Source organism: Heptranchias perlo, chromosome 16 (assembly GCF_035084215.1).
Source record: "Heptranchias perlo isolate sHepPer1 chromosome 16, sHepPer1.hap1, whole genome shotgun sequence".
Taxonomy (NCBI): domain Eukaryota; kingdom Metazoa; phylum Chordata; class Chondrichthyes; order Hexanchiformes; family Hexanchidae; genus Heptranchias; species Heptranchias perlo.
In genome coordinates this window covers 14231490-14243525 of record NC_090340.1, presented here as the reverse complement: position 1 = coordinate 14243525, position 12036 = coordinate 14231490, and the positions used below count along the sequence as shown (strand labels likewise).

The following is a 12036-nucleotide window of genomic DNA, read 5'->3' as shown; positions in this document are numbered from 1 at the left end:
TGATACTAGTATTTTCATTCCAGATTTTGTTTTAATTAACTGAATTTTAATTAATTAATTGAATTTAAATTCGCCAGCTGCCGTGGCGGGATTTGAACTCATGACTCTGGATTTTAGTCCAGGCCTCTGGATTACTAGCCCAGTAACATAACCACTATGCTACTGTACCCGCGACCCTTTTCCTTCCTATGTCATTGGTTTCCACGTGGACCGTGACTTCTGGCTGTACCCCTCCCCTCCCCCTCAATGTTCTGCATCCCCCTCCTGTGATGTCCTTTACCCTGGCACCAGGGAGGCCACACACTGCGCGGGACTCGCTTTGGTGGTTGCGGAAACACCTGTCTGTTGAATCCCCTATAACGACTGGTTTTCTTCCCTCCCCGCCCCCCCCCCCCACCCCCCCCCCACCCCGGTACTAGCCAAGTCTCGGTGCTGTGGATTCGCTCCTGACTGCACTCGACCAGCTGTCAACGCTCTCGCATGTATTCACTGAATACCAGTTTGTGAGTGTCACACTCCTAGTGGACTCCTGCACTGCTTGCCTGTTGCTCCTCGTCTGTGGTGGTCACTCATTCCACCTCTGCCTGAACTCTCTGTGGCTGTGGGGTGACCACCTCCTGAAACTCTGAGTTTAAGCAGTTGATGGCACTTCCTGCACATATGGTTTTCCAGGACAGTGTTCTGGAGTTCTCACATGGTACAGGATGTACATGCAATGGGCCTCAGCTATCCTGCCATGTTAGCTAACAGTTATTTAAACTGTTTGTTTAGCTTTAAGGCACTTTACTGTTTATCTTACACTAACCGATGAACTAAGTACTTACTGATTTACCCTCTGTGCTCATCCTTGTCTTGTGAAATCACTGACTTTTTCTTGAATTTTGATCCCTCATGCAGCTCCTTTTATGCTCTGCTCAGTCTTGGTCTGTAGCTCTTTGGTTTAAATCATTTTAGCACCTAATTCCCACGCCCTCTAAATTCCTAGTTGTAAGGCCTCCCTCTGAGTACTTCCCTCGTATAGGGTCAAGAAAAAGAGTTGAGTAATCAGTACTGCAACCATAAAACCTTAATATTTGTAATCTAGAGACTCCAAAACTGGCTGCTATTTTATTGTACAAAGCAACAAATAAATCAGTTGGACCATGTAAAAGCTTCAATGGTGAATGTGTACTCTTAGGAGTGGTGCTTCCAAGTTATATTAAGGTTGCACTTATACATGTTAATGGGTGTATATGGTGGATTTAAAGTGTCAATATTGAGCATTCCTATATCTGGTATAGCACACCTTTGGTACTGTGTAAGATGCTCTCTTTGCACCTCTCTGGCACAAATTGGCAATTGTGCTCCCCACCCCACCCCACCCCACTCTTCCTTCACTGCCCCACCCTCTCAAATTGAGTAGTCTGGTGATGTGGGCCCACATCCACTAAACTGCTTTGAGACAGCCCAAATTTATGCTTTACACTGAAGCTTTTATGCCTTTTGTCCCTGTTGTGTTCAAACGTGAATGTTGGGTGAAAGGGTTGCTGTGCTACCTTGTCTTCTCCCTCTTTGTAAAGATGAATGTTACAAGTGGAAATGTGTACATGCATGGAGATTTCTGTATAAATACTTCCAAGTTGAGGAAACCCTGCAGTCCTGAAAAGGTTAAGTGAGTTAGTGTTTGCCAACAGACATGTGATCTGTTAACTTGTTTTCTTTAAACTTGCTGAGCTGTCGGATGTTGATGTCAGGAAACAGCAGAAGCTTGAAATGCAGCTGCTGACGTGTGGAAGGGACGGAGGCTGAAACTTCCTCTCCCAGCTTCCTGACATCTCTGTCGGGAACTGAGCAAAACAAACGTCAATGTTGAAATAACCAGGTACTATTTTATGCTAAATAGTAAAGGCTACTGTAAGAACACTCTTTGAATTTAGCTGTATACCTAAATGTAGGACATTGGTACTCAAGGTCACACTTTCCACTCAGGCAATCAATCCCTATTTGTTTGCAGAATTTCCTTTTGCACTGCACTGTACAGTACATCCGTATGCTTTTCCTTCTTTCACCAGTGGTCACATTCTGTGAAATCAGTGTGGGTGACTCATGAATAGATTTCATTATTGGGAACTGGCACCAAATGAGAATTAGTATGGAATTCTTATTACAGCATTTTTTCCCTCAAACTTTGGATGCTATTTAACAAAATATAGAATATAACAATGCAAATCCTTAATAACTTAAGTACAATATACCAGACCTGCTGTGGCCATCAAGATATGATTGCAGGGTATGTCTTGAGTGTCATTTGGACTTTAAGCATAGTGAAGTAATTGTTACAGAATTTTAATAAAACTAGGTTTGTGTTCTTGGTTTGAGGCAACTTAAACAATAACAGCTGGTGAGGGATGGGCAGGATATTCATGTACTTAAAGTCACTGTTTTGACCAAGACACTTTGGCACAAAAGCCTAAAGTTAGCTAACTCCATACATGTTCCCAGGCCATCTGCTTTATGTAATATGTACTAGATTGAAAGTTTAGTCCTGGTATCACTGGATGACTAAAGTGAACCATGGTTGTCAGTGCAACAGGCTGGCTGATTCTATGACCATAGATGTGCAAAACTAAGGTTAAATCCTTTTGAAGGGCATACAGTGTTACACAAATGCACCTGCTTGAAGTGCTGGTGGTCAGATTCTTGAACTTGACAAAATATTGTTGAACAGTGTAGCAGGATGTGTCGCTGTGGGGCCATTTTGTTCTGAGGATGTCTAGTAATAAGGGTTATTGTTTGTAGGTTGTAATAGAGCTGTAGTTTTCATAGAAAGTAAGGTAGTTGCTGCCAATCTGGTTCTCCCATGCCTACTTCAGGTTTCTAATTTGAGTTTACGATGGTGTGACAGAATCCACTTTTTTTTAATTTGCCAATTTTATATATTTCCTTTTTTTGAAAATGTGTGCACAAGGATGGAAATAGTCTTTAGGAGCTGGCAATAACCTTCATTGTGTTTAATCTGGTTATCCCAATAGGATATGAGGTGATTTGTGCAATATTTCAATATGAAATGTTTTTATGCCAGACAACTCGTGGTTTTTCTCGTGGAACACTGGGCTTCAGGACAAAATGTATTCCTGTGATAGCAAAGATGATGTTTTTTTTTTAAAACTTTACTCCCGAGCAAACCTGAAGAAACTGGCGATGTTTGCCTTACTGGAATTTTTTTTCCAACTTGTCTTGATTTTTAACTTACAAAAGTGTTGGTTTGCCAGCCATCAGCAGCGAAGGAAGAGATTCTGATCAATGGTGAGCTTCATGTGTGATGGATGGGCTGCTGATTCTAGAGATTCACTGGTTTTTGTGCTCTTGTGCCCCTAGGAGCGGGAGCAGGAACTTGCAATGCTTCGGGGTAAGACTGAAGGGAACAATCCCTGGGTGGGAAAGAAGACCTCCAGATCCTGCACAGGACTCGAGCAAACTGTTGGGGTAAGAATAGGCAATCTTCCCCCTCCTTGAAGAAAATCACATAAGTGAAGTCATTTTATAGAGAATTGTAACTCATTTTCTACTTAACTATACTTGGTGCCTCTTGGTGTCGGTATCAGTTTCTGGCATAACCTTAAGCTGAGCACATTTTATCTTGTCGCAACCTTGGCTCTTTACTAGATATCGATATAGGATAATTGACCCCCAAAGATAATTCTAAATGTTATGCAGTAGGATATTTGTAAATTTTATCTCCTTTATTGTTTGTGATGGCCCCTGTTTAATGCCTCGTGCTAAATTTCAGCAGCTACGGTTCTTGCCTGAAATCTTGTGCCATATCTAAAGACGTAACTCTTGTAATGCCCCCATTGTCAGTGCTAGATATAAAAATTATAAGGACCCTGTTGCTTCAAGACAAGAAGGGTTTATTGAAAACAGGCAAGCTTGAAACTATCCACGTTACTTACTTATGCAAAAATGGCCTTCATCTGTAAGAAGTGATATTTTCTCCAATCTTGTCGTGTTTGGGATTGTACACCAAGGATTCCTTTCCTAGATACCTTTCTAAAATGGGTTTACTAGGACCTACAAATTGGACCATTGTGGATGAATGACATATAATCTCAATTTGCCAGGTTTTGAGGTGAAACCCACAGTTGCATATGATTATGGCCCCCTAAATGCGAACTTTGTAGCTCAAATACATATAAACAACATTTGCAAAAAAAAATTCAGTTCTTCTGATTTGCATGGTAGGAGCTTTATGCAGTGTACTAACTTAATCCCCTGCAGGTTATGTTAAATCTCACTCCTTAGCATTTTGCCCTCAAAAGATGGACTTTAGTCTCTGAAATTTTGGAAATGTTTTACAAAGATTCATACATCTGCTTTTGTTCTTGTCCTTTTTGAATGGGTGTCTCAACGTCTCGTGTCGGCTTGTCATGCATTTGCATTTACCTTTCTCGGTCTCTTGGTAATTTGAATAGATCAGCCAAAAAGGGATACTGACTGTTGCACAAAATTATTGCACTACTCTTTGCCTTAAATATTTTCAATAAGGAGACTACTTTGATTTCCTATTTAGAGCTTTTGGTTGGGTTCATGTGGTTTTTGGATCTTTAAACTCAGCGAAACTGAATTTTTTTTGGAACTTTTGAAGCAACCTGTTCTTGGTACTGGCTATAATTGGACCATTCAAATAAGCAGACCTCCAAATGAGTATTCTAGATGAGCAGGGGGCTTTTTCTAGCCTCCGAGGTAAATGTATTTGGTTTTAATTTAAGGACCACCTGCATGTTGCTTGGTGAGGGTTCACCATAGAAAGTAGTTTAACACTTGGACACTGCAATGGATATGAGAGAGTGCGCTGAGTTATGGCCTGTTACAGGTAGCATCCAGTGTAACGTGCATGGGAGGAAGGATCAGGAAGGGTCGGGGCCATGTGAGCATGCCAGTGGGAGAAATGGACTCTAAGCAACCTCCAGATGCCAATGTAATGGCCACAGTAAGTTGATCCCATGGGCTAGTAATTGAAAACTATAGCCTCTTACTGAGGGACCGATGTTGGGACCAAGTTGCTTTTGGGTGTCTTTTTGAACTGTCATTTTAATCATCTACATATTTGTGGGTGGAAGTATTTTAAAATAGCAATTTCCTATTTTAGTGAATTGATTGTCTTATGGTTTAAAATGATAACTTTAAATGCTGAATTGGGCTGACTTATTAGGGAAAGGGGTTGGAAATTATCTGTTTTGCTATAGTTTCAAATTAGGTAAGTGTACTGACCTTTTTTATGGAGATGATTGCACTAATTAAGTATCGATAAATGTTTGACCTGCTACGAGAGTGGCTATTTTATCAATGCCAGATGGATAGAAAGAAATATACAAAGTACTGGGCAATTATTAATCACTAATTTACATAACCACCCCATACCTATGCAAAGCTATAGGGATACAGAAGAAACAATGCTAAGTCATTGTTGTAGTGGATTTACAAAAACATTCAATTATTTTTTATTGATCTGTGTAGTTTTGAAACTGTACTGCATGGTGGAGGAGGAAGCAACACTCAATTTTTATTTCCAAATGTGTTCCAGTTGAAGGGTAATTTATAGTATTGTCAGTTGGGCCTCTTGTTAGCACAGTGGGCATCCTTGCCAGATGCATCGCCCTATTTGACTTTAGCTTGGACAAGAATACTTTCTTGAACCAGCGGCTTTCAACCATTTGTATCTCGACTTCCTGGACATAAATTGAAAGTACGGGGCCCACTTGAAAATTCAACAGTATGTTACAGATTTATACCTTCTAAATCTGGTGGTGTGAATCTGTGTCTGTAATTCAGAACCTTGCAAACAATTGGAGCTGAAAAGCTTATTTGTCTTTAATTTAAATCTGAGGTTTCTTTCTGTCTGCTTACAGAAGGCCATCTTTGATAGACCAAGACTCTTTTTGGTTAAAATAATTGACCTAACAGTTCATGCAAGTGAGAATTGTGCGCCTGCTGAACAACTCTGTTCCAGCCCTAAGCAAGATGCTGCCCTGTGACTCCACAGTGCAAACTTCTTCCCCATTCCCATGCCCATCATTCTCTTTGGTCTTCTACATTGCTCCAACCAGATTACATGCAAACTGAAAGGTTCATGTCTCCCTTTCCTTCTTCACACTCTTTCCAGCTCTCGTCTTGATTTCAATATTTGAAATGCTAGTTTGCTTTTTTTTTTTCTCCCTCTGCTGAATTCTCACTTCTCCCTATTACATACCCTGTTTTTTTTAAAGCGATGATTGATTAATTCACTTTTTGTCTTTCCAGTGACTTCCTACATAATTAACTGTGTCTCAGAAGTAAATCATAGGTTGGCCCAAAGCTCTTTACAACCAGAGGATGTAAAAGGTGCTATGTCGATGCAAGTTTGTTTTGCAGTTGAGATGATTTTTGTTTGGGCAATGCTTTAAGATGAATTCTTATTAAACATCAAGTACAATTGCTGCTGCTGTTCAGAGAGATTTTAGCATGCTCACTGTGTGACAGTTTAATTTTAGCACTGGCTGCACAGATCCCTGTGGCCTTCTGTTCCCCACTAGCATCATTGGAACAGAGCTTAATGTCACACTACAAATGTATTTCCCAGGCAAGCAATAATCTTAAGCATAAAAAGGGAATAGGTAATAAATAAGATATAAATTACTTTCTGATGGTTTTTACTGTGACTGGTCAATAGAATACACTTGGGGGAGAAGATGGTAAGAGTGTGGATCTATTTTCAGCAATTGCTGTTTGACTTGTTTAGTCTGTGTAAAGTCTAGTCTAGCTTTAGCGCAAGTAATAGTTACGCCACTACTTTGTGGTAGTTGTGCATTTGTTTACCAATCTGAGGCTGAAAATATGACATTACTTGTCACTGACTTTGTTCTGTTCCTTTTTTATTCTTTTCCCCATATAACCCAAAGAAAGCCACCAAATGTTTCTTTTGGATGAGACGTTAAACTAAAGGCCCCTCTGCGCACTCAGGTGGATGTAAGAGATCCTGTGGGTATTATTCGACGAGCAAAGGAGTTGTCCTGGTGTCCTGGCCTGCATTTATATCTCAACCACCATTACTAAAGCAGAATATCTGGTGGTTTATCTTATTGCTTTTTGTGGGTCCTTGCTGTACACAAATTGGCTTCAGTATTTCCCTACATTACAAGTTACTACACTTCAAAAGTACTTAATTGGCTGTAAAGCTCAGATGTCCTGAGGCCATAAAAGGTGCTATATAAATGCAAGTTCATTCTTTTTCTTTACATTTTGACTCCCTCCTAGACATGTTTTAGGTATTGACTGCAATAAATGATGCAGTGCCTATATAAAGTTACCAAATTGTTCATTCTCTTTCTCCATAAGGATATTAATCAACCAGTGCCAAGTCTATCGATACAGCAGGAAGGGTCGACTGGGAGCACGGAGTCTGCAGAGAACACTATTCAAGGCAATGATGCTGCTTCAGGTTTTGAGCACAACGAAAAGTATGAAGAAATTCTTCGGATTACTGAAGATGAAGGTATGAAAGCTGTACATTCATTATCAATTGATTGTCAACTAACAAGCTCTGCTGTAAATTGTTCTATCCACTGTTGCCTGTTGCATGCTGACAGCTAATTCCTTCTGCTTCTAACCTATTGCAATAGACTATTCTACCACAATGAGTCTTCCGTATCCTGCTACCTTGTACTGCTATGATCAAGCTACAAACTGGAATTTCACTTGGTTAAGCTTCACATCCACTTTTTTGGGCCTCCAGCTCAAGACTTTTATCGTCTTGAAAATTGCATGGGAGGTGGTTAAAGGAAAAGGAGTTTTCAGGTGGTGGTGTTCCCACAGATAAGCAAGATTCAGTTTCTACTACAATTTTGAATCAAATACGTAATGGGAATAAGGCTGGGTATTCAAAGCTTTGTTCTTTTCCCCCTTCACTTCAAGCCCAGGATAGAAATGGTTGCAGCCCTAGTATGTCACTATGAACTGTTTAGCTGCACATCTGTCAAAGTAGAGATGCATGTGATGGTTGACTTGTTAGTTTCAATAATTAAATACTGGCTTAACACATTTGCATTTCCTGCACAGTATTCTATGGCAGATGCTGGCAGTGAAAGTTTACATGCATTCGGTTATGTGTAACCCTTATGAAATATGTTCATCCCAAATTAGGTGATTGCATGGGAGAAGAGCCTGTGGATTGGTCTACTCCCCTCAGGAAGGTTACCTTTGCATTAGAACCACAAATCATTCCATCGCCTGAGTATGTAGAAACTGAAAGCGATGAGAATGAGAAGTGCATCTCTGAGATGGGTATGAGAATTTTGTTGTGGCCCCTTGAGATTATCAAAATATAAACTTATTTCTGTAAAACTTTAAATGCTGATTTGTAATTAGAGGACTGAAAGGGGCACTTCTATGGGAAGAAAGATTGTCCATCTTTGTGTACTTTGCAAATGGGAATTGTAATAAGTTTGAGATTTAGTTTTCTCTTGGACAGCCCATTAAATGCCGCCTTGTAGTGGGGAGGGAAAGCAGACCAGATCGGCCCCTCCTTTCTTAGCTCATGATGGAGCAGGATTGACGGTGTTCAGTGCAAGGGAGAGGGTGAAAATGGTGGACAAATTTTTGACTTCATGAAGCAAACCTTTTTAAACATACAGTGCAACATCTACAGACTACCTGTTCACTTGAGTACAATTCAACCTCCAGAAGTACATTCTAGAATAAATAGTCTTGGGTGTGGCTGACCATTCTAAATCAGAGATTTGGTAAGTTGCTATTAAGAATATACTGGGTCTGTTTTTAATTGAGTCCAATAAAGTTAAGTTATCTGAAAAGTAAAGGATGTTAACTGAAGCTTCAGGAAGCTAGTGACCCACAGTTTATCCTGGCAAACTGTTCTCCTTTCTGATTTTGTGTTTATTGATGAAATCTGGGGTGCATTATTGGAGCTTCAATGCACTGTGCTGCTGACTGGTGTGATGTAGTCCAAACAGTACCTTGTGGGGAGAGGAGGAAGAGCTGGGCTGGAATAGTTTATACTCCTAGCCTACGTTTTACTCTGAAACCCAGCACATGGTGAGCTTTCAAACAACTTCAACACTGCTCCCTGCTTCCTTGCTGCACCTGATCCTTTCAGATCTTAGCTGTTCTGCTGATCAATGCCAATGTTCCTTTCTAGAAAAGTAAGTTTTTAAATGGGCATGTATTTATTTAAACACTGGTTTGTAACTTTTAATGTGTTGAGTATTTTATATGGGTGAACACTTTCACTTAATGAATCATGTGGGAATGTGTAGTGACACTGAACCATATTGAACAAGAAGGACTAAGATCAATCCTGTGCTGACTGGCAATGCAATTGGCCTTTCTACCCTCCAAATGGCTAGGAGGTAAAATGTCCTGTTTCGGATTACTATCCAGAGGCTTCATGAATCTGGCTTGGCTGTGATTAGCCTCCTATAGTCAAATAGCCTGCTGCTAACTTTGATTTGGGAAAGACTGGGTTAGAAGCTGCTACCATTGTACAATGTCTTAGTTTAACACTCATTTTCCTGTTGTAAAGGTAAAGTGAACTGGCTTAGCTTTTCTTTAAAAAAATTTTTAAAAGCTTTTCAATTTTATAATAAACTGGAAGACAACCAGCCTTGTATCATTACTGATATTTTTGAAGACTACTCTGTAATATGTCCATAATGGGGGTTTTGTTTCATTGTTGCTCTCTCAGAACTGGAGTCAGGCTCACGGGAAGAACTGAACAACTCTGAAATAATTGATCAGCTGTTTGAAGGTGTGCTTGACTCGGACAGTACAGATGAAGAAATGGCCCCAGAGGCTAAAGACCAAATGGTGGCAGAGTTGGAAAAATCCAAAACCAAAGAGCAGAAAGATGAGGTGAAGGCTGAGGCTAAAGATCAAAAAGAGGATGATGAGCTGACTTTTCCTAGTTTATCAGTGTTGTCTCCACTTGCTAAATCTATCAAGTTGGATGTTGCAACTCCTCTGGTGAGTGTACTCCCGTGGACTTACCATGGCGGTTATGCTGTTCAAACAGCCACAGTTGTTTGCCAAATGCACTCCGATCAATGTGCAAAACTGAAGTCCGTTGCCATGTTGGGTAGTTCTACGTACTGTGCAGTATCACTATTTGCCTGCATTGTTAATTGGATTGTATAAATATTGGGTGTGCAAAGCTCCAGTAACTTATTTGCACTGTCTACAATAATGACCTGGATTTTCCATTTCTGCCCTCTCCAGCTCACAATTTTTCAACTGTCAGCAGAAAATTACAGGCTGGTGGACAATCCCAGCCAATATGTCTCTTATCTTTAAAATAAAATTGTCCATCCAGATGGTACCACATATGAAGGCTCTCTGATATTGGCTGATGAACTGCTGTGCATCTAAACGTCTTTACTCAAGTGTTGAAATTTTGATTCTATTGCTTGAAAACCATGCAAATTTCAGTTCCTAACATCTCCCTAATAGGTTAGGCATCTATCTTGGGAGAGGGGCCTCCATAAAACTCATGGCATATGTCATCTCAAACTCAGTACTCTGGCCCTCCACCATGCTATTGTGTATGTGACTTCTGAAATGATTTAAGATGGATGAGCAACACATCAGTGATCCAATTATGCAAACAGGCTAGTACTTAATCTATGTGTGCCTTGATACTTTGCAAATGATGCACTGGTGTGGACTGAATGCAGCGAACTGCAGCATTACTTTAGGTGCAGAATCAGGTGGTCTGCTTCAGCAGGGGCACCATCTAATCACTTTGATAAGTGCAATTATCCCAGAGAGATTATTTGAGTGAAATTGGACTGCATGATACAGTAATGCGTTAGAAAGTTTATACAGATATGTTTTTTAAAATATCAACCAGTTTTTAAAAAATAAGTAAAATGAGTTAACATGTCCATTAAATAACAACAGCATTTCATGAACGTATTAGTTACTTGCACTGCACCGGTGTGATTTTCAGTCCACTTACGGCTATGTGCCAAAACAAGGTTGCTGGAGTTTGTGCCAAACTTCAGAGAGGTGATAAGCGGAGATGTTAATTTCATTTCCAGACAGGGGCATTCTGTATACTTTTCCTTTCATAGTGTAGATCATTCACAAGAATCTGGAGGTGGTGATAATTGTTCTAGTGAGCCTATACTGGTCCAGGAACACTTGGTGCTTGGATCTGCTGGCCTTGAGTGCTGATGAGACCCCCCCCGCTCAGGGTCCTGTACAAAAGACCGTCTGATCCAGATGAATAGTCCAATCTTGTGCAGAGGTCCTCCCCTACCTGCCATGTATGGCTCTTTGTTTCATTGCCCCTTGGGAAATAGAACTAAAGGCATAATTCCCCATGTGAGTAAATATACTTCAAGGTGCGGATTAAACCTATCTTTCTGGTTCTTCTAATTGGCTGATTTCATTTGGGACAGCAGTAGGGGCATTGCAGATTTGTCTCTGTCAATAGATTTAACAATTAGCTAGAGTTTCTACTAATTATCCGGTGGCCTAAATGAGTGTTTGGTGAGGACAGGATCGGGCTTGACTGTGATGTCGTCTGCTTTTTAACCCCTCTTCCCCCGCCCCAACGTAGCTTGCCAGATTCGCAGTCCAGGCTCATGTGAATCATCTTGAGTGAAGTACTGTAGGCAGCTGGCACCAATTGATCAATACTACAGTGTGCATAGCCATTTTAGGGAGGAAAATAGAAGGGGAAAAGTGAAGGTTTTTTTTGAGACTATGATGTGGTAGTATTGGAAAAGCTCAGCTGATGCCTTCAAACTTGATTTGATTTATGCTGTGGGATCACATGACCACCTTATTTGTACACTGAGGTGCATTTTCATTTGAGTGAGAAGGTGCTAATTATGGTAATCCACCTCTTTCCTGATTTAAAAAAAATCCAAGTAAATTAGAGATGAAATAAAAAACCTAGTCTACAGTCTGTAGATTTCCCTTAACCTGCAGTGTCTGTCAATTTGGCCAAAAACCTTAATTTGACACATTTTAGATCAGCTTCTAAAGTTCAGCAATAACTTA

At 40.3% G+C, this 12036-nt stretch overlaps 1 protein-coding gene across 4 annotated transcripts in view; it reads left to right on the top strand.

Moving 5' to 3' along the window:
• Positions 1-12036, top strand: part of LOC137333496 (anillin-like) — a 74407-nt gene that overhangs the window by 26010 nt on the left and 36361 nt on the right. For 3 of the 4 annotated variants that reach the window (XM_067997664.1, XM_067997663.1, XM_067997662.1), the window contains exons 7-10: positions 3358-3465; positions 7354-7510; positions 8158-8298; positions 9716-9993. In XM_067997664.1, the coding sequence (XP_067853765.1) occupies positions 3358-3465; positions 7354-7510; positions 8158-8298; positions 9716-9993 (684 nt within the window). The remainder of the gene's footprint in view (positions 1-3357; positions 3466-7353; positions 7511-8157; positions 8299-9715; positions 9994-12036) is intronic. The other variant, XM_067997666.1, reaches the window with a different exon arrangement.